The following is a 23089-nucleotide window of genomic DNA, read 5'->3' on the forward strand; positions in this document are numbered from 1 at the left end:
TACAATAATTTTCTGAATTGTTTATACGCAGAGCATTAGCTCTGTTACAGTTAAGGTTGAGCATTTTTTACTGTTATAAAGATCAGTTATTGTAAGTGCTAATCAAACTCCATGTGGTAACCTTGCATCATCTGGACATTTGTTGCCATGCTTTAATGGCCTGTGCAAGGTACTGTTGGTAGTGCAGTGGGAGGCATTTAGCAAGGGCTTTTCTGAGGTACCACCTCCCAAAAAACTTATTACAAAAATCAACTGGTTCTTAAAATATTTTTTTTTTTGTGCACACTTGGGGCTTAAACCATGGTTTCAAATCATCCACCAATTTATCTCATTTGCTCAGCAAGTTTATCGAACAGCTAGAGTATGGCTGTACACGGGTCGGACTCACCCCCGCGGCGCCTCCCTCTGGTCACTTCCGGGAATTAGCACAGTCCACAGCGTTCAGAGCGCCCTCCTGCAGGCCGGTGATCCGCCTGTCCTTCTGGCCCGGCCTGTCCTGGACCCCGGTGCCCTTTCCATGGTTACTAAGGTGCTGCCCCCAGCAGTAACCCCTTTTCTCTCATGGGTTTCCCCATGCCTCGGGAAACCCCCCCCCACCCTACTATCCCCACTTCGGCCTCAGTAGTGGCTACTGTCAGTCATTGTCTAGCCCCACACCCTGGGGCAGGACTGCAGTATCAGCCTTATTCATCATTGGCAGGGTTGGGTTTGGACCTGCTGCTTTGGCCTAAACCCCTGGGCTTGCCCTCTGCCAACCCCCAGTACCCGTTGGCCTTGTGCCTGGGGCTTTCCTGGCTAGAGCTCCTCAGCTCCTCAGCCTTTCCCCAGCCCTGCTTCACCCTAGGTACTTAGCTCCTAAGCAGCCAGGCCTATCTCCCTCTGAAGGCAGAGAGAGACTGTCTGTCTTCTGGCTTCCCTGCCTTCTTATAAGGCCCTGTTGCTCTGTTTGGGGCGTGGCCCCCAGCTGCAGCCACTTCCCCAATCAGCTCAGCCTTGAGAGCCACTGCTCTCAAGCCCTGCCAGGCCACTTTTTAAACCCCTTCACAGCAGGAGCAGGGTCCACCCTGCTACAATGGCTAAGTTAAGTTGTTAGTTATTAAATTAAGTTATTAAACTGAGAGTTTGAATCTACAAGTCACTTTTCCCAAACAGATTAAAATGCAGATGTGCAGCAAGACTAGGGCTCTTTTAATAGTCAGAGTTTTCAGGCAGCCTGTCAGTAAGTGAATGACTCAAGGGTATGGATTCTGCATCACCACCCTCCTGCTGCTTTCTGCTGGTATATGCATTCCTCAGAGCCCCTCCATCTTCCTATCTCCACAAGTTTACCAGGGGCATGAAATGGCAAGGAAGAGGGTGGAACTGGGGATGGATGATCTTGGAGCAATGAGCATGGTGGACGGAATGTTGAAGAAGTTGGAAGCAGTAGTAGGGGAGTATGAGTTTTTGGAGAGAGATGAAGGTCTAATCTGTGAGGAGTAATTGTGTGTGTGTGTGTGTGTGTGTGTGTGTGTGAGAGAGAGAGAGAGAGTGTAATTTGAAGAGTGCAGGGAAGAGCAGGGTTGAAAGGAGGGGGTCAATGCTGTACAGTGAGGGCTTCAGTTCTGTCCTCCCCAAACCCCCACATCCCTCAATCAATGAAAGGTATCTGTCTGGCCCCCATCACTGTTGCTTCTGAGCACCTTGCAGTTTTAATGGATTTGTCCTCACAGCACCCCCTTGTAGGATGGAGGTAGCTATGTGCTGTTATCTCCATCTTACGGATAAAAACTGAGACACAGAGACTAAAAGAACTTGCCCATGGTCATACAAAAAGAAGTCTGGAGCAAGGACTGGACCCTGGTTTCCGAAGTCCGTGATCTTGACCTCTGCATAATCCTTCTTCTCACGCCCTCCCTTCAAAAAATGCCCCCACTGACTTCATGGTAGTCCTGTCATCCTCTTCCCTGTCTTCTCAGCTTCTGGGCCCCATGCTTATGACTGGCCTATCCAGGGAAGAGGGCTGAGGAGGGAGATCCTGACTGTACTTGGCAAGCAGAGAGAAGACAAGGTGGTTTAGAGTCAGTGAAGGAACCAACACGCAGCCATTGCATTTTGTGGCTGAGATAAATGTTGCCAAGCAATCAGGAGCAGTGGAGGAGGAGGGCTGTACTGTGAAATATGGGAAACTGAGAAATTATTTAAAAAAAAACAAAACAAGAAAATTGAGTGCCCAAAACTTCATTAATGCAGAGTTATGGTTGGCCAAGTAGTGCCTCATGTCCTTCCAGAACATGGTGAGTTGGATAACTTAATTCTGTATGTCCTGGTTTTCCTGTCAAATTTCGATGTCTTTCTGAAAGATGCTTTATCCTAATACAGGGGTAGGCAACCTATGGCACGCGTGCCAAAGGCGGTACACGAGCTGATTTTCAGTGGCACTCACACTGCCCGGTCCTGGCCACCGGTCTGGGGGGGCTCTGCATTTTAATTTAATTTTAAATGAAGCTTCTTAAACATTTTAAAAACCTTATTTACTTTACATACAACAATAGTTTAATTATATATTATAGACATAGAAAATGACCTTCTAAAATGTTAAAATGTATTACCGGCACACGAAATCTTAAAATTAGAGTGACTAAATGAAGACTCGGCACACCACTTCTGAAAGGCTGCCGACCCCTGGCCTAATACAAGGTATTAGGCTCAAGACACCAGTTACTAGGTGCCCAGAAAGCCACAATGAAGAAAGGAGATGACACTGGTTATAAACAACAACCTGACTTAGAGGGAATGTGAAGGCAGTTATAAATTTAAATATCTCTGTGTAGATAGATATAAAGCAAATAGCAGAACTGTTCAATAAATATTTCTGTTCAGTATTTTGGGGAAAAAAGATGATATTGTCATGTCTGATGATGACAATGATGAAACACTTTACCTTCCAGTATTAACTCAGGAGGATGTTAAAAAGCAGCTTCTAAAGTTAGACATTTTTAAATCAGGGGTCCAGATAACTTGTATCCAAAAGTCCTTCTTTAGGTGATGGTCCCTCTATGGATTCCAGGTATGGGGTGTCCATGTGTGCCACGCGCTGCAGCCAGAACAATTCTGTAGCAGTTGTGTATTGTCCTCGTGTCTGCAGCCGAGGTTATATGAGGCTGTGCAGGTTGATGCACCTCCAGTTCCCTCTTACTGTCGCATGGCCAGAGTTAGAACCTCTGTTCCTCCATGTTCTTAGCCTAGCTAAGAGAGTTGGTTGTCTGTTCTTCCTTCTTGTTGTGTATATAGTTGTAGATAGTCATTTTTCTTGTTCTTGTAGTGTTTTAGTTAGTTAGGTTTGCTTTCAGACTTCTTCCTCCGTTAGGGAGACCTCCTTTCCTGGGGATTATGCCCCAGAAAATCGGCTTCAAAAACTGTGCTTCATGCCCGCACTCCTTCTCCGTGAGCAGTGAGTACCAACAGTGCCTGTACTGCGTCAGCGAAGCCCACATCATTGCCTGCTGACCAAGGAGCCTTCTGGACTGTAAAATATTGTAAAATAAGCTAGTGTTGTGGCAATATTTTAAAACGGTGAACAGAACGACCCAGGCAATCATAGGCCTGTCAGTCTGACTTGGATCTTGGACAGAATAATGGAACAGCTAATATAGGAATCAATTAATGCAGAATCACAAGGGTACGAAAACTAATACCAATCAGTTTTATGGTTTTATGAAAAATAGATTCTGTCAAACTAACGGAATGCTTTTGATGAGATTACAAGTTTAGTTGATAAAGGTAATAGTGCTGATGTAATATAATTCTGTGACACATTTGACTTGATACTGTGATGATGTCTTTTTTGGGGTACCCTGAATTGTGAGCCCGTGTTCCTTCTCTGCCTCAGCAAGTGAGTGTTTTGCTGCTAATAAGCCATGTGTCAGCTAGCTCACACACCAGCCTGTCTGGCTTGCCAGCCAACTCTTTGGACTCTTTGGTCAGTCCAAACCCAGTCTTGCAGGTAACAGTCAGTGAACCCCCATTCCTGAGTTCACCAGGGACATCTCTCTGGAGTATTCAGTCCCTCTCACTGTGGACGTTCACAGAAATTAAGTTATCTTCCTCCAGTGAGACAAGAGTATTCACCAGTCTGTTTGGCTAGCTGAGGACTCAGCCTCCATTTTAATGCACAGCCCTGAGATGGTTTTGTAATACAGCAAGAATAAGTTTATTAACAAAGAATAGAGGTTTAGGTGATACTGAGCAAGAATAAGAGAGACTGGTATAGTTACAAGCAAAATAAAACATGCTTTCTAGTGACTAAAAGTTAATTTCAGGAAGTTACAATCTTGTCTGAGCTTGTTTCTCACTTCCATTAAGTCTGTGCATCCCAGTGTGCAGAAAGAATAGCAAATATGGCAGGCGACAAGCTTGGCTTGACAGTGAAATCTTCAGTGAGCTTAAACACAAAAAGGAAGCTTACAAGAAGTGGAAACTTGGTCAGATGACTAGGGAGGAGAATGCACTTTTATGTAGAAATCTATGATTAAATCGAGTCTTCCTGACTAGTGATTTAAATCAAATCCACCCTGGTGGTTGTTAATGGGTCAGTGAGCTTTTCCATGCTCCAGCTGATACAGTTTCTCAGTTTTTGTACCTCCTTTCTACATGAAGGTTTTTATACCTCTGCTAAGCTGCTGATGAACTCTGTGCTAGTTCCAGTGGCGAAAGTGATGCTTCTGGTTTGCAGGTTTGCTAGTTCCTTCTTTGAATGGCTCCACAAGGGGTAATGCAATTTTGTGTTTTGATATTTTCATGGGTTGCGCATAGGAATGCCACTTCCAACTTCAGCTTGTCCTTTAAATATATATATCTCCTTGGAATATGACCTTTTATGTGATTAGAATCTGTCCTGTTCTCTGTCATGTTGAGAATATTCTCGTTTTGTCCTACAATCAAATCTGTGGCTTGCACTGCCCTGCCTTGGACAACATTGCAGGTTGCTTCACAGTCCAGTTGGAGCCAAATTGATCATTGATCTAATAGAATATTTGCAAATATGGAGGTTGAATGGCTGACAGTTGCCTTCTGCAGTGCGTGTACATTGAGAGACTTCGGATTTACCATGCTCCACTGAAGATAGTTTCTGTTTCTTGTGTCACAGCATGAGCTGCTGGGTTTTTTTTCTTCCTGGGGTAGCTGTGGCATCGGGACATGAAGTAGATTGGTTTCCCACCCTCCTTGCACCTTTCCCATAGTCTGGGCATTTTTCTCTCTGGTGTTTTTGCCACTTTCCAGTACACATTCTAGACTGGGAGGAGTCTATACAGGAGAGATGGGCTCCAGCTAAATCAAAGTGGAACCAGACTGCTGGCACTAAACATTAAAAAGGTTGTAGAGCAGTTTTTAAAACTAGGAGATGGGGGAAAGCCGACTGCTGCAGAGGAGCGTGTGGATCGGACACAGACTTCTCTTAGGGGAGAGTCTGATGATAGAGAATCTCCAGGTTATAGTCAGGAGCAGAGGACTGAAAAGTATAATGTAAGGGCCGGATCAGATGATAAACAGTCACATAAAAAATAATCTGGCACATCAGAAAAAGGCAGGCTAATAAACGGGGACAAGTTTTTAAAGTGCTTGTACACAAATGCCAGAAGTCTAAATAATAAGATGGGTGAACTAGAGTGCCTTGTGATAAAGGAGGATATAGATATAATAGGCATCACAGAAACCTGGTGGACTGAGAGCAATCAATGGGACACAATCATTCCGGGGTACAAAATATATCGGAAGGACAGAACAGGTCGTGCAGGGGGAGGAGTGGCACTATATGTGAAAGAAAGTGTAGATTCAAATGAAGTAAAAATCTTAAGCGAATCCACATGTTCCATAGAGTCCTTATGGATAGAAATTTCATGTTCTAGTAAAAATATAACATTAGGGATCTATTATCGACCACCTGACCAGTACAATAATAGTGACGATGAAATGCTAAGGGAAAGTAGAGAGGCTATCAAAATTAAGAACACAATAATAGTGGGGGATTTCAATTATCCCCATATTGATTGGGAACATTTCGCTTCAGGACGAAATGCAGAGATAAAATTTCTCGATACTTTAAATGACTGCTTCATGGAGCAGCTGGTACGGGAACCCACAAGGGGAGAGGCAACTCTAGATTTAATCCTGAGTGGAGTGCAGGAGCTGGTCCAAGAGGTAACTATAGCAGGACCGCTTGGAAATAGTGACCATAATACAATAGCATTCAACATCCCTGTGGTGGGAAGAACACCTCAACAGCCCAACACTGTGGCATTTAATTTCAAAAGGGGGAACTATACAAAAATGAGGGGGTTAGTTAGACAAAGGTTAAAAGGTACAGTGACTAAAGTGAAATCCCTGCAAGTTGCATGGGCCCTTTTTAAAGACACCATAATAGAGGCCCAACTTCAATGTATACCCCAAATTAAGAAAAACAGTAAAAGAACTAAAAAAAGAGCCACCGTGGCTTAACAACCATGTAAAAGAAGCAGTGAGAGATAAAAAGACTTCCTTTAAAAAGTGGAAGTCAAATCCTAGTGAGGCAACTAGAAAGGAGCACAAACACTGCCAACTTAAGTGCAAGAGTGTAATAAGAAAAGCCAAAGAGGAGTTTGAAGAACAGCTAGCCAAAAACTCCAAAGGTAATAACAAAATGTTTTTTAAGTACATCAGAAGCAGGAAGCCTGCTAAACAACCAGTGGGGCCCCTTGACGATCGAAATACAAAAGGAGCGCTTAAAGACGATAAAGTCATTGCGGAGAAACTAAATGGATTCTTTGCTTCAGTCTTCACGGCTGAGGATGGTAGGGAGATTCCCAAACCTGAGCTGGCTTTTGTAGGTGACAAATCTGAGGAACTGTCACAGATTGAAGTGTCACTAGAGGAGGTTTTGGAATTAATTGATAAACTCAACATTAACAAGTCACCGGGACCAGATGGCATTCACCCAAGAGTTCTGAAAGAACTCAAATGTGAAGTTGCGGAACTATTAACTATGGTTTGTAACCTGTCCTTTAAATCGGCTTCGGTACCCAATGACTGGAAGTTAGCTAATGTAACGCCAATATTTAAAAAGGGCTCTAGGGGTGATTACAGACCAGTAAGTCTAACGTCGGTACCGGGCAAATTAGTTGAAACAATAGTAAAGAATAAAATTGTCAGACACATAGAAAAACATAAACTCTTGAGCAATAGTCAACATGGTTTCTGTAAAGGGAAATCTTGTCTTACTAATCTATTAGAGTTCTTTGAAGGGGTCAACAAACATGTGGACAAGGGAGATCCGGTGGACATAGTGTACTTAGATTTCCAGAAAGCCTTTGACAAGATCCCTCACCAAAGGCTTTTACGTAAATTAAGCTGTCATGGGATAAAAGGGAAGGTCCTTTCATGGATTGAGAACTGCTTAAAGGACAGGGAACAAAGGGTAGGAATAAATGGTAAATTCTCAGAATGGAGAGGGGTAACTAGTGGTGTTCCCCAAGGGTCAGTCCTAGGACCAATCCTATTCAATTTATTCATAAATGATCTGGAGAAAGGGGTAAACAGTGAGGTGGCAAAGTTTGCAGATGATACTAAACTACTCAAGATAGTTAAAACCAAAGCAGATTGTGAAGAACTTCAAAAAGATCTCACAAAACTAAGTGATTGGGCAACAAAATGGCAAATGAAATTTAATGTGGATAAATGTAAAGTAATGCACATTGGAAAAAATAACCCCAACTATACATACAACATGATGGGGGCTAATTTAGCTACAACGAATCAGGAAAAAGATCTTGGCGTCATCGTGGATAGTTCTCTGAAGATGTCCACGCAGTGTGCAGAGGCGGTCAAAAAAGCAAACAGGATGTTAGGAATCATTAAAAAGGGGATAGAGAATAAGACTGAGAATATATTATTGCCCTTATATAAATCCATGGTACGCCCACATCTCGGTAACTGTGTACAGATGTGGTCTCCTCACCTCAAAAAAGATATTCTAGCACTAGAAAAGGTTCAGAAAAGGGCAACTAAAATGATTAGGGGTTTAGAGAGGGTCCCATATGAGGAAAGATTAAAGAGGCTAGGACTCTTCAGCTTGGAAAAGAGAGGACTAAGGGGGACATGATAGAGGTATATAAAATCATGAGTGATGTTGAGAAAGTGGATAAGGAAAAGTTATTTACTTATTCCCATAATACAAGAACTAGGGGTCACCAAATGAAATTAATAGGCAGCAGGTTTAAAACAAATAAAAGGAAGTTCTTCTTCACGCAGCGCACAGTCAACTTGTGGAACTCCTTACCTGAGGAGGTTGTGAAGGCTAGGACTATAACGATGTTTAAAAGGGGTCTGGATAAATTCATGGTGGCTAAGTCCATAAATGGCTATTAGCCAGGATGGGTAAGAATGGTGTCCCTAGCCTCTGTTCGTCAGAGGATGGAGATGGATGGCAGGAGAGAGATCACTTGATCATTGCCTGTTAGGTTCACTCCCTCTGGGGCACCTGGCATTGGCCACTGTCGGTAGACAGATACTGGGCTAGATGGACCTTTGGTCTGACCCGGTACGGCCTTTCTTATGTTCTTATGTTCTTACTATGAAACCTGCATTCTCTGTTGGTCTGTCTTTGTCCTGCCTTTTAAGTTCTTTTGACTTGAGTATGTGGCTGTTATTGTTTTTGATCCTTTCCTTGGTTAGTTTAGCAGCCCTTGTTATTTGGACACATTTCTCCAAGGTTTGATCTCTCTTTATCAGCAATTGCTCCCTTATGTTGGAATAATGTCCCACAAACAGCCCTGTCTCTGAAGACATAAGATTCTCTGATCGCAGTTACATGTGGAAGCCAAGGTTCTCAGCTCAGTAAGATAAGTATCTGTTTCCTCTTCTGCTTATTGATTTCAGGTGTAAAAAACAAACAAAACAAAACTGTTCTTTCTCTACAGTCTCATTCAGCTGGGAACACAGTATTCATCCAACACTCTGCTCAGCTGCGCCAGTGTTTCAAGCGCTATCCCTGGCAACAGTCAAAATGTGTTAAAGTATGGAAATGCAAAATTAAGACTAGTAGTAAACACAATACAATAAACATCTAATTGTAATTAGTTCATAATAGTGTTTCTATATCTAGAGTGAAAGAAACTAGATTTTAAACTCTTTTTTTTCCCCTTGTCACTACAGGGTGGAATTTGGGTTATTTGGCACATTTACTGTGTATTTACGTATCTTAATATGTTTGGATTTAATGTAACCTTAACTCTGAATGTCGTGATTTGTAGTGCTTGGATAATTATAACATCCCTATCATGTTTTTACCCTAAATTCCTAATACAGTTTGGTAGTGGGAAAAGACTCCAGTGGCTTCCTGCTGATGGAGACTTTTCCTACCACAAGGAGCTACTGGATCTTTTTACAGATCCAGACTAACATGGCTACCCCTCTGATCAATATCATTAGTTATCAGTGGTTCGCTATCAGATTCTCAGGTCATATCTAGTGAGGTCTCATAGGTGTCTGTCCTGAGTCCAGTATTATTCCATTAATGACTTGGATGATGGAGCATTTTGAAGGACAGAATTAGAATTCAAAGTGACCTTGATACATTTAATAATTGATCTGAAATTGAAAAGATGAAATTCCATACAGAACTGTACAAAGTACTACACTTAGGAAGGAAAAATGGAGATGAATGAATGCAAATGGAGAACACCGTGTTAGTGCTGCAGACAAGGATCTGGGGGGTTGCAGAATCATAGAAATGTAGGGCTGGAAGGGACCTCAAAAAGTCAAGTCCAGCACCTTGCCTATAGCAGGACCAAGTAAATTACACCATCTGTGACATGTTTGTCCAAAACTGTTCTTCAAAACCTCCAGTGACAGGAATTCCATAACCCCCCATAGTAACATATTCCAGTGCTTAACCATCTTTACAGTTAGAAAGTTTTTCCTAACATCTGACCTAACCCTTCCTTGTTTTAGGTTAACCCTGTCACTACTTGTCCTACCTTCTGTGGACATGGGAAAAAATTGATCACTGACATCCTTATACCAGCCCTTTACGTATTTGAAGACAGTTGACAAATCCCCCCTCAGTCTTCTTTTTATTGAGGGGATGCCAGAGTCATATCATGACCTATTTAAGGCCATTATATAGAAGGGAGAGGTAGTGGCAAGGACACTGCTGCAATCTGCCTTTGATGCGGCAGACAAAGCAGCTAGGTCCATCTCCACGGTGATGCAACAAGCGTCATGGCTCTCCGTTGGGTTTTCCAAAAGAGGTGCAGTCAACTGTTGAGAACCTCTCCTTTGAGGTCACAAAGCTCTTTGCAGAGAAGACTGATGCCTCCCTTTGCACCCTGAAGGATTCAATGTCTACACTCTGGTCACTGGGTATCTACAATATCAGCCCAAAGGCGGTCTAAGTGGGTCTCAAATTGCATTAGACAGTGTTATCAAGCTCACAACATGACCCCTCCAGACTCTATTTTCACCCACTCTGCAAAGTCAATCTCCTCATCTGTTGCCTTCTTCAAGAATGTCCCTGTCTCAGAGATCTGTAGAGCGGCAACTTAGGCATCCGTCCACACTTTTGCAGAACACTATGTGATCACTGGTGACTCTGCCTCCAATTCCATCTTCAGCTCCACAGTACTGTCATCTGTAACTGATCCGACTCTGAAGTCCCAGCAGTGGGAGGCACTGGGAGCTGTCAGAACCTTTCCCTGCCACAGGGAAAAACTCCAGTAATGGGAAGCTGCCGGACTCTTTATCTGCTGCAGTGAAAGACTCTGGCAAAGGGAGGCAGTGGGGAAAGGTTCCAGCAACTTCCCCTCTGCTGAGTCTTTTCTTGCTGCCTTTCCCTGACCTGATTAGCTACACACAGCAGTGTGGACGCAGCCTACTTTTCACTGTGGTGTGTAGCTACATTTATATTACAAACTGCCACAAGAGGTCTGCAATGTAGATGTAGCCAATAAATAAAGCTAGAATCCAGGCTGTAGGACTTCCCTGAAATAATTTCTGTTTGAACTAGAGCATATGTTCAATATGCTTTGATCCAGTTTCTGTTAGAAAGTCTAAGGCCTGTGTGAGTGGTGGGTTCGGCACACAGTTTAGACTCCTGAGGATCAAAATGGTTTTGTCTAAACTTGTTGGGCTTAGTACAGGGGTATTTGGATGAAGTGTAATGGTCTGTGCTATATAGGAGGTCAGACTGGATGATCTAATGGTCTCTTCTGGCCTTAAACCTTTGAAATTATGACAGTAGACTCCTGTGAAAATCCTAGCCTTTAAGTTTGTATACATTTTTCTACTAAGAACAAATAATTATCAGTACTGGTGTCTCTCACATTTTAAATGAAGAATATATACATGCAGTACTGTGGTCACCATTTTATTTTAAATTGCCAAGTTACCACAGTTACTTTGCTTTTTAAGTATAGGGTATCTCAGGAACTGTGCTGAGGCAGTGTTTACAAATGCTGGGTGTTTTTTTTATATGATGACAGTTTTGCATAGGTGTTATGGAAGGGTTTAGTTTTAGCTAATGTTTTTCAAGCTGTGATTTTTAGGATGTTAAGAATATAGGAAATGCACTGAAGATAGTAATTACTATTTTGTATTAATGTATCCTGAAAGCCAATTTAATGTGCCATGAGGCTTTATAATATTAGAGAAGAAAACAGTGTTTCAGTAGCAATGGAAATTGACTTAGCATTCAAGTCATCCACTTAATGTTAAAACAACAACTAAATCTAGATTATTAGATGATTGGGCCCAAAGGGACCATTATGATAATTTAGTCTGACTTTCTTTATTACACAGGCCATAGAACGTCCCCAAAATAAGTCCTAGAACATATTGTTTAGAAAAGCACCCAGTCTTGATTTAAAAATTGTCTGTGATTGGGAATCCACCATGACGCTTGATAAATTATTCCAATGATTAATTATTCTCACTAAAATGTATACCTTATTTCCAATCTGAATTTGTGTAGCTTCAACTTCCAACCATTGGCTCATGTTATACCTTTCTCTACTACACTGAAAAGCCTGTTATTAAATATTATTTCCCCATGTAGGTACTCCTGGACTATCATCATGTCATCTCTTAACATTCTCTTTGTTAAAGCACAATAGATTGAGCTCCTTGTGTTTATCACTATAAGGCATGTTTTCTAATAATTTAAGGGTTCTTGTGGCTCTTCTCTGAACCCTGTGCAATTTATCAACATCCTTCTTGAATTGTGAAAACCACAATTGTGATCTAGCGATGCCCTCAGACAGCTCTTTTAAGCTTGTTAAGATTTGGGTGCAAGTTATCTGGACCAGCTAATTTAAAAATGTCTGTCTTTAGTAGCTTCTGTTTAACATCCTCCAGACATACTAATAGAATGGAAAGTGTGTTATCACCACATGATGAGACTGCATCATCTGATTTTTTCCCAAATGAAGAACAGAAATATTTAATGACTATGTCTGCCTTTTCTGCATTATTATTGATAATTCTACCATTTCCATCAAGTAATGGATGAATAGTATTGTCAGGATTCTTTTTGTTCCTAATATATTTTTAAAAAAATCCTTATTGTCCTTAACTTTGCTAGGGATAGGTTTCTGCTGACTTCTCTTATTAATTTTCTACAATTCCTAACTTATGATTTATATTCATTACTATCAACTAAAATCTAAACAATCCAAAATATTTAAAAACAATTGTCTCTTGGAAGAGCTTTTCAAGGAAGAAAAGGAAATCCATGATACCCAGAAAATGGAGGCAAAGAAGGAAGCTAATGATAAATTATTAATAGAATGCAATGATCATGATACACATGAAGTAGATTGTGCAGATAAAATGGTGTGTGGAATTTAATAATCCACTGATAAATGTTAAACTTAATTGAACACGTCAGTAATTAGCACAGATATGAAAGTAATGGCTAACCTTGAGAATATCCATATCTGAGCAATTTGGTTAGTTGTGTGTAGAGCACCGAGGGAGGAGGAAGCCTAGTGAGATGAACGTTACAGTAGTAGTATATTCTAATAAAAGTACTTCATGGATTTTTAGCCAAGGAGTGAAATATCAAATGTTTATAATATTCAACGAGTAAAATGGACAAGTTACCAACTGAGTTAATGTGAGCACTCAATTTTGAAATTAAAATAAAAAAGAAGCTCTTGGTAGGTTCTGGAGATATACTTTAAATAGTTGATCTACATACATGGCCAATAAGATAAACCAATAGGAATCTATAAGAACATAACCAAAATAATAGTCATATGTTTTTAGTAAAATTTTTTAATTAATCTGTAGTGTCCTACAGACATAGTCTTGATATTTGCAGACACCAGAAAAGTAGGAAAAAGAAAATTTAAACCGCATTATTGTCTATGTCAGAATGGTATTTGTCTGTGTAGCTGAATTATGAGTAATACCAGAACAGAGTTCTGCAGCATTCACCAGAAACATGAGTATAGGAAAAAGTCCCTTTACAAATGTCTTGAAAACAATGGCTACAAAAGAAAGATATCTAAAACTGTACAGCAAGACTCTGAAACCTCCAAAATAGAAAACAAGTAATACAGTAGATGAGAATACTGTTTTAAATACCATAAAATCTAGCAAAGTTAAGGCTAAAGATAGGCCTTGTGATCTTGTGGTGATCAAATCCTTCAAAACTTTGTGATACGCTTTCTGTAGAATGGGCATCTTTGAACCCAGATTTGAGAAATGGAACAAGACTAAAGAAGTGGCAACATCTGTGTAATGAATCAGCTATGAAGGAATTGAAAGTAAAGTAGTAAAATTACAGTTAGAACTTAATATAGTTTCTTTGAAAATGGCATTAACTGTGACTAACCTATTTAAAAATATTGTAGAGGAAAACATCTTGTATTGCAACAAGGAATTGGCATTAACAAGTAGTTGCTCATTAAACTGACAATTTTAGAAGCAGACTCAAACAACATGGTTCATGGAACAAGTAATAAGATCTCAGTCCTACACTAGTTAGCTGTCAATGTCGTACAAATCTTTCAATACCTTTTAATGAATCCTGACTCTCCTGGAAAGTTGTGACTTTGTCTCAACTTCAGCCAGCTGAATGTTAAACAGTGCTTCGTTTGGGCAAAAGGATCATCTTCAAACACAACTCCTCCTCTTTGGCTTACTCTTCAACTCAAACCTTCCATCTGCCTATGATGTCTATAAATTTGGTATTACTTTTTAATCTGAATTTTCCTTCTCTTTATATCACTCCCACACATTACTTTACTCAATGCAGTGTAAGATGAAGTCCTCACCCATGCCTTCATATAATTGAATTCACTCAAGGATTGGCATTAGCAGGAAAAGAGAGTACAACAGACTACAGGATTAATTCTTGAATTTATCAGAATCAGTGCTTAAGTGGCTTTAAACCTCTGTAGTCAGATGAAGTGGGAATGAACTGTTTAAACACAGAGAAAAATTAAAATGTGATCAGAGAATTGGACTTCAAATGAGGCCAGAAGTTGTGGACAGTATTGCTTTGAGATCAGAAGATCCAGGCAGTTGTTAGTAAAGGGAGTGACCCCTGTGTCCAACTTATCAAATTAAATGAATCAAATAAGGCATGAAAAAGAATTACAAAACGGTCATAGAAGTGAGATAAAATCATCTATTTCCAGTAAGGGAAACACAAGATAAATGTGACAAAGACCAGTATTCAAATTTCAGTAGGTGACTGACAGAGGCACCTAGAGGGCAGTTGGTAATAGAAACTGGAAAACAAGGTAGAGCTAACTGTGCCAAATGGTACTCAAAAGTAGTTGGTAATAGTAAACAACTGGCAATGAGTACAGAGTATATGTACAAGGTATCAGGCTAATCATAGAGATAAACACCAATTTGGGGATAGTTGAAACTATATGGGGAGGTAAGATGAGGTTCCTGATTGCCATAAACATTCAGGTGAAGGCACCACCAGTTAGTAGCTAAAAACCATTGTGGCCAAAGCAGACGGACACTGGGTAAGGGTTCTTGATGTTGATTAGAAGGTACAGCAACCCATAAAACTCCATGATGGTGATAAGAAGAAAAAATAGAGGAAATAGCCTAGTACCAGAAATAAAACTGTGTTGTTATGTGCAAGGAGCTATTCCTAGACCTATGACACCAGGAGGCTTTTACTCTGGGTTGGAAAATTAAGACAGTAACATTAATGTTTATAGAAAGTTGGGCCACTATGGGTATTCTTGTAAAAATCCAAAGGAAATCCAAGCCTAACTTGAATGAGCTGTTATTGCTGACAACAGGGTAAAGCTATGCTATTTTGCCAGACACTGGCTTAGCAACACAGCTGCTTTGAAGACATTGCTTGGAGCATCCCTACCACTGCAACAGGAGCAAAAAGCTACTGCCAAATTCCACTGAACTGTTAATGGTTTTCACATTCCAAGAAAGGCACAGGATTTCAACTCCAACACAGACAGTAGCAGGCATCTCATCTTGGGGTGAGGAAGCTTTCCTCTTAACTGCAACTCATTTCTAAAGACAGAAACATGCTACACCAAATCCTGGAACAAAACTTTGAAAGAATATTTGAGTTTTAAGTTTAACTTACAAAACATTCTGTTTTATTTTCCTCTTTTTATTGAAGGTTTGTTTACAATATATAATAAATGACAAATATTACTGTGAATGTTGAGTAAAAGTTTAAGTATTTTTATTAGTTTACAGTGACAAATAGTATGCAGAATTGCCATTTCCTGGCTGCCACTTAGCAGGAATAGGTACAGTGGCAAGAATGGTGGTCTCAGCATCTCTTTAGATTAAACATAAAATAAATAATTTAATCTCTAGCATCTCTAGAGATTTTTTCATTTTGTTCAAAGTCATTAAAGAAGATTATTACTCCAAAGTATGTAGAACTCATATCTTTAACATGCATACAGCTACACAAGGGGGTTTAAAAACTTAAATCTAAATCAGCCTGGCTGAAACTCAGATTTCAAGTGAGTGTATGGCACACAATGTAGTGGTTAGAGCAGGGGGTATACTGGGATGCATACAAGCTTACAGGGGATTTTGAATCAATCTGCAGAGATGGGAGTAAGCCATCAGAGTACTGAGCAAATGTTCTGTGCTATGTGGAGTGGAAAATTCTACAGAACCTTTTTCTTTTTCCTTCGTTTAGGTTAATGGCACGGATGCAGATTATGAATATGAAGAAATTACACTTGAAAGGGTAATATTCTAAATGCTTTCCCATAAATTGTATTTGGAAGGAAATTCATACTATTTGTATATTGAAAGATTGGCCTCTTGATTTCCTGCGGTTAAACAGCAATACTGTTTATTTTTAGATCTATTAATTTAACCTAAATATGAAATGTATTGAGTAGTGAGTATGAAAGGCACACACATTTTATTGCTTTTGCACACACTTTATATTCTTAATTTAATACTTGTTAAATACTGTTTTGATAATTGAGCTGGAACTTCTATAGCCATTCCAAAATTGCTGTCTTGTGAGTTTTGATAATTATATCAGTACACTATAGACCAGTGCTTAATTCATGTCAGGGCTTGCAAGGGCTGAGCCCCAGCAACTCTAAGCTTGAAGTTCATAGCCCCGGTAACCCTGGGCTCGCTTCATCAGTTATGAAAGTCAAAAGATTGCTTGAGCCCTGGCACCTGTTTAATTGCAAATTGGGCCCGGGTATAGAAGGTAGAAGTACTGAAGTCTGTGTACCAACTGCTCTTGTATTTTAGCTTGGGTGAGACGAAAAATTCTTAGATGTTGCAGTTAAACCAAACATTTTGAGATATATATTAGGTTCTTTGTTGTCATGACTTGATTTCCTTATCTACCTAGCTAATAAACATTTTAACAGAATAACAGAGAATTCATTAACAGTATAGTGTATTGTACTTTACATTGTAGACTGAAAATCTAAACTGTAATATTAAATGATATTTGACTCTGTATTGTTGCAGTGCTCTGGCAATATATTTAATTTAAATAAATGAGTTTTATTTTGTTTTTGAGATTTTCTGCCATTTGAGTACTGTGAAAAATTCAAGTAGTTAAAAAAAAATCTCAAAACCTTAAGCATGAAACTGGTACTGCAATTATCATACACATTGCTCTAATGGCCCTTTATGATGCGGTTAAAACAAGCATTTTGACATCTGTATGCATTCCAGGTTCTCTAAGACTTGAGCAGTGTATATGGCAACTGCAGAGATATTTTTGTGCTCAAGTTTTCTGGCGATTTTTGTTAACAGTTTGAGCAGTCCATATTTAACAATAAAGCTCATTTGTCATTGTTGTAATTTCCATTGTCCTTCCATGAGCTTGCATTCCACTTAGAGCCATAGCATTGTCAAACAAGCCCTGCAGCTTACTTGTAAATGACAAATAAAATAAACAGACACTAAATCTAGCAGAGTAGTAGTACTCAGTAAATAGCACTGAGTGGGAGACCCAGATTTTGTTAAGGCACCTAGCCTCTTTTGTAATCAGTCAGCAGAAATGGAGGGGTTCAACAGAGACCCTTCTCATTCAAGCAGTAATGTTGACAAACTCTAGAATATGAATTTCAGTTCAGATCTTAATGAGGAAATGATACTTTTTATTTCTGTTATGATGTCTTGATGTGGTGAGTGGTGATTTAAAGCAAGGGAAATAGAGGAAATTCACAATTTCATCTGTGGTGCAAACTGTTTACTTCCCTTTTGTCCCCTGGGAGGATTTGTGGGGGGTAGAGAGCAAGAAACATCTTTGGGTAAAATAGCGTACAAAAGAATCCAAAATTAATAGAAAGATTTTGTACTTTCTCCTTTACCTTAAAAATAAATCTGAAATGAACTGAAATATTAATACATTAGTGACTGGAAATACCAACATGTTATAGAGACACAAATGATGTAGCTGCAGTAGCTAATTATTTTGAGAGGTCATGGTGTTGGTGGTTAATGTGCATTGCAGGTGGAAAGCGATCAGCTCACTGCTCTAGGATGAGCTGCACTCTCTCAATTTGAGAATTTTTAAAATCTCTTTGAGCTGCATAATTGCAACATTTGTTCTAGTTTGACTGCGTTCACAAGTGAAACAGAAGTGTTCTTGGTCTAGTCCACTCATTTATCCACTTTATAAAACTATCAGCCATATGGCCATGATTACTCTACTTGGCAGAAGACAGATATTGAAACAGCTTTTGTGTTAGTGTAAGACTGAGATGCTTTGATAGAGCAAGGTGGGGAAGCATCTGAAGAAAGTTTCTAACAGTGTAGCTTTATAGCACAGTAATTTTGTAGTGTGAACCACAGAAGGTTTAGGACAGTAATATAGGCAAGTCAGCAGTGAGCTGCTATTTTAAATCAAATAGAGTATATTTAGATCAGGCTTTAAAACATATACTTTAACATTCATAATGTTTTATGTTTCTCACATTTTTCCCCCCTTTGAAACGATAAAAGGAAGAGAGAAGGATATTTGCTGAAAACAATAAGCACATGATTTCTCCAGGGTTTACGGGATAAGAAAGTCTATAATTTGTAGCATTTCAACAAAATATCAGGTGTTTCACAGAATCAGACATTCCAGTTCCTGCAGTGTGTGTATGTTTGGAACAGTTTTTCAACAGATGGATTCTTTTGTCTCAAAAGAGGAAACCACAGTAGCTGCTATTGATTAGTTGTTATTGTTAACATGAACATTGACACAATCTCACTTGTTCCTGTAGTGATGCACAAATTTGAGTTTACACCATAGTAGAAACTTTCTCTGTTATTTTTGAAGGCATGTCAGCTTCTCACCATTTTTTCCAAAATAATAAAAATAAATGTTATCCTGTAGTACATAATATATTCTCAGCATTCCACTAGGAGTGGAATTACATCTGTTTGATAAAACATAAGATGTTTTCTCTCCTGATTTGCTTTTACCCTACTAATTTATAAAAGAAAATTATGCAAATAAGTGATATTTATTTTTCAGGGAAATTCAGGGCTTGGCTTTAGCATTGCAGGTGGTACGGACAACCCACACATTGGGGATGACTCAAGTATTTTCATTACAAAAATCATAGCAGGGGGTGCAGCTGCTCAGGATGGAAGATTACGGTATGTCAACTATGTTATTGAATGCTGTGCCTTTTATTAGAAGGGAAAGGACAAAACATTTTCATGTGGTTTTATTTTTTTTTTTCTTTTATTGGTATAATTTAAAAGAAGCAATACTCTATAATTTATGCAGAGTTTATGTTGTAAGTAACATAAATAATTTTTTACTTTAATGAAAGGGTTTATTTGTTTTGTATTTAATCCAGCAGCTCTAATTTAGTGAATTCAGTTTTCTGTTATATGGTGTAAATATATTGTACTAATTTCTTGGTCTGCCTTAATTCGTTAGGACTGTTGACAACAGGTCAGTATTTAGTTTAAGAGCATCCCTTGTCTAGAAGCGATTGGGACAGATTCTCAACCGTGGCTCTGGCCTGACAGGGAATCCACAGGTGATATAGAGTCCATGTCTATCATGCACTCTACCCAGACCCTGGGGAAGGAGTCATGTCAGGAAGAGGCAGAGCACTCTTCTGATTATGGATCAACACAAAAATCCCCGTGGGACCTCTATAGATCGTCATTTAGAGGAGACCATGAGCATCTCTAAATTCTGACCCCCCCTCCAGCCAGCCTTGGAGAGTGGGAGTAAAAAGGCACCTTTCTTTTCTACACCAGTTCTTCAGATGTACTGAGTCTGAACTCATCGGGACACGGGTAGGGTTAGTGATCCAAATTTGGGGTCAGTTTACCAAGGGGCTCCCAAGATACAGTCCCTGAATTAAACAGCTTTTCTTAAGGTTTATGTATTTTTCCAAAGTTTTCTTCCATATGTATTCGACATTTGTATAGGTGAAGGGGATAAGCAGTCACCTGTGAACCTGATCCATCCAGCCCGTGTCAGTTTGAGTCCCACCTAAGGCAGGAATCTGGAAAAGGTCTGAAGGCATATTGCTAAAATCTGCCTTTGTCAGGGTGTGAGTTTGGGGTTTTTTGGTTTGGCTGTTTTTATTTTATTTTTTAAACTTTGAGTGAATATAATCAAAATATTTGGATGATGAGGGAATTAGACATTTGAATGCTTGTTAGGAGGGGAGAAGGATTTGGGGTTGTACAAGTTTGGGGGGAGAAGGGGAGTTGTTTGGGGCTGCAGTGAGGGGAAGGGGATAAAATGGGGATGTGTGGTAGGGAAGGAAGGATGGGAGGCTCAGGAGAGAGGCTGGGAACGAAGAGTGGGAGTGAAGCAAGACATGCAGGTGAGTGGCAGGGTGACTGGGGGAGAGTTGGGGCAGAGGGTTCTTTTAGCCCTGCTTTCTCCCTACACGGGTGTGGTGTGTCAGCTAGGATCAGAGGGGAAGGGACTGTGTTCTCCCCCCCCCCCCCCCCACCTATGTGTATGTGACAGGATCTGGGTTGCCTGGCTCCTTGTGTGAGTGCTGTGATCTGGGGGGCCTGCCTCCTTGTGTATATGCTGAGGGGGGGCAGCTCATCTATGTGGGTGTGACTCCCCACCCCCTATTGTGAACTAGGTTTTTGGAGGGTCTGAGCCTCTCTCTCTGCTCCAATTCAAATGAACTGGGATTTGAGGGACCTGTCCCTGTAAGGGTGTCTGAGCACCTCTCCCTGCTCTCCAAGTGAGCCAGTATCTAGGGAAGCCCTGCATCTCTGGATGGAGAGCCGAGAACCTGCAAGGTGGGAGAATATACAGAGAACTCACGGCTGAGACTGGGATTAGGAGTTGAGAATGGGCGTGCTTGATGCATATCACAATCTCTCCAGCACTGGGGAGAGGGGACAGGAACAACCACTGACATAAAAGGAGCATTTAACACATCTCAGAGCTGTTGTTTCTGGTTGTATTCATCTGCAGGAGGTGTTCCCATTCAGTTGAGACCATCTAATTGAGAATAATGGGCCTCACCATGTCTCTCTGAGTCTCCTATGCAGCAGATAGTTAAGGTTGGGAAGATCTCAGATCATAATTAAACTTCTACCAAGCTGCTCCAGCTATTGCTTCCACCATTCGGCACAGCTACACCTAATACGGTGAATGCATCTGGAGTGCATTCAGATCATTTCCAGTGACTATTGCCAGCTCTAGGCGGTCAGAGTTAAGGCGGCATTGGCATGTACCTTAATTCTGTATTTCCTGATTTGCAAAGGTTTGAATTTTGCTGAACTTGACCTTCTGGAACAGCATGAGATAACTCTGGGCAACCTTAATTGCGTTAATGAAGGTTTTTGTCAGTGAATAATACTTACACGGTGTAGTTCTGCAGATAGAACTAATTTAGTTCCATTTTTGATTTCACCATTTGGACTTCTTTACTTCACTTTCTAGTGGTATGTTTCTTGTAGAAGTTAGCTGAAATCTTAATGTTTATCATTATAAACTAATTACAAATTATCATTACGCATTACTCAGTATCCACATGCATCTGACGAAGTGGGTATTCACCCACGAAAGCTTATGCTCCAATACGTCTGTTAGTTTATAAGGTGCCACAGGACTCTTTGTCGCTTTTTACAGATCCAGACTAACATGGCTACCCCTCTGATCAATATCATTAGTTATCAGTGGTTCGCTATCAGATTCTCAGGTCATATCTAGTGAGGTCTCATAGGTGTCTGTCCTGAGTCCAGTATTATTCCATTAATGACTTGGATGATGGAGCATTTTGAAGGACAGAATTAGAATTCAAAGTGACCTTGATACATTTAATAATTGATCTGAAATTGAAAAGATGAAATTCCATACAGAACTGTACAAAGTACTACACTTAGGAAGGAAAAATGGAGATGAATGAATGCAAATGGAGAACACCGTGTTAGTGCTGCAGACAAGGATCTGGGGGGTTGCAGAATCATAGAAATGTAGGGCTGGAAGGGACCTCAAAAAGTCAAGTCCAGCACCTTGCCTATAGCAGGACCAAGTAAATTACACCATCTGTGACATGTTTGTCCAAACTGTTCTTCAAAACCTCCAGTGACAGGAATTCCATAACCCCCCATAGTAACATATTCCAGTGCTTAACCATCTTTACAGTTAGAAAGTTTTTCCTAACATCTGACCTAACCCTTCCTTGTTTTAGGTTAACCCTGTCACTACTTGTCCTACCTTCTGTGGACATGGGAAAAAATTGATCACTGACATCCTTATACCAGCCCTTTACGTATTTGAAGACAGTTGACAAATCCCCCCTCAGTCTTCTTTTTATTGAGGGGATGCCAGAGTCATATCATGACCTATTTAAGGCCATTATATAGAAGGGAGAGGTAGTGGCAAGGACACTGCTGCAATCTGCCTTTGATGCGGCAGACAAAGCAGCTAGGTCCATCTCCACGGTGATGCAACAAGCGTCATGGCTCTCCGTTGGGTTTTCCAAAAGAGGTGCAGTCAACTGTTGAGAACCTCTCCTTTGAGGTCACAAAGCTCTTTGCAGAGAAGACTGATGCCTCCCTTTGCACCCTGAAGGATTCAATGTCTACACTCTGGTCACTGGGTATCTACAATATCAGCCCAAAGGCGGTCTAAGTGGGTCTCAAATTGCATTAGACAGTGTTATCAAGCTCACAACATGACCCCTCCAGACTCTATTTTCACCCACTCTGCAAAGTCAATCTCCTCATCTGTTGCCTTCTTCAAGAATGTCCCTGTCTCAGAGATCTGTAGAGCGGCAACTTAGGCATCCGTCCACACTTTTGCAGAACACTATGTGATCACTGGTGACTCTGCCTCCAATTCCATCTTCAGCTCCACAGTACTGTCATCTGTAACTGATCCGACTCTGAAGTCCCAGCCCCCTAGTAGGGATACTGCTCAGAAATCACCTACCATGGAGCACCACAAGAAAGTTACTCATCTTGGGCAGTAATGATGGTTCTTCAAGATGCGTATCCCTGTGAGTGATCCAAAACACACCCTCCTCCCTTCTACTTTGGAGTTCTTGTCAATGACTCTGCAGTAGAGATGGAACTGAGGAGGGTTATCTCGTGCGCGCTGGCTAGCCTCGTGGCACGGCACGAGAGGAGACCGTGCCTGCGTGAGCCT

The 23089-nt window shown here is 40.5% G+C and overlaps 1 protein-coding gene across 15 annotated transcripts in view; it reads left to right on the top strand.

Moving 5' to 3' along the window:
- The window catches only part of DLG1 (discs large MAGUK scaffold protein 1), a 740792-nt gene that overhangs the window by 172723 nt on the left and 544980 nt on the right, over positions 1–23089 (top strand). For 7 of the 15 annotated variants that reach the window (XM_045030006.1, XM_045030008.1, XM_045030017.1 and 4 more), the window contains exons 5-6: positions 16166–16216; positions 18974–19098. The exons of the other annotated variants lie outside the window; for them this stretch is intronic. In XM_045030006.1, coding sequence (XP_044885941.1) covers positions 16166–16216; positions 18974–19098 — 176 coding nt within the window. The remainder of the gene's footprint in view (positions 1–16165; positions 16217–18973; positions 19099–23089) is intronic. 15 annotated transcript variants of the gene reach the window in all.

Source organism: Mauremys mutica, chromosome 9, assembly GCF_020497125.1.
Source record: "Mauremys mutica isolate MM-2020 ecotype Southern chromosome 9, ASM2049712v1, whole genome shotgun sequence".
Taxonomy (NCBI): Eukaryota; Metazoa; Chordata; order Testudines; family Geoemydidae; genus Mauremys; species Mauremys mutica.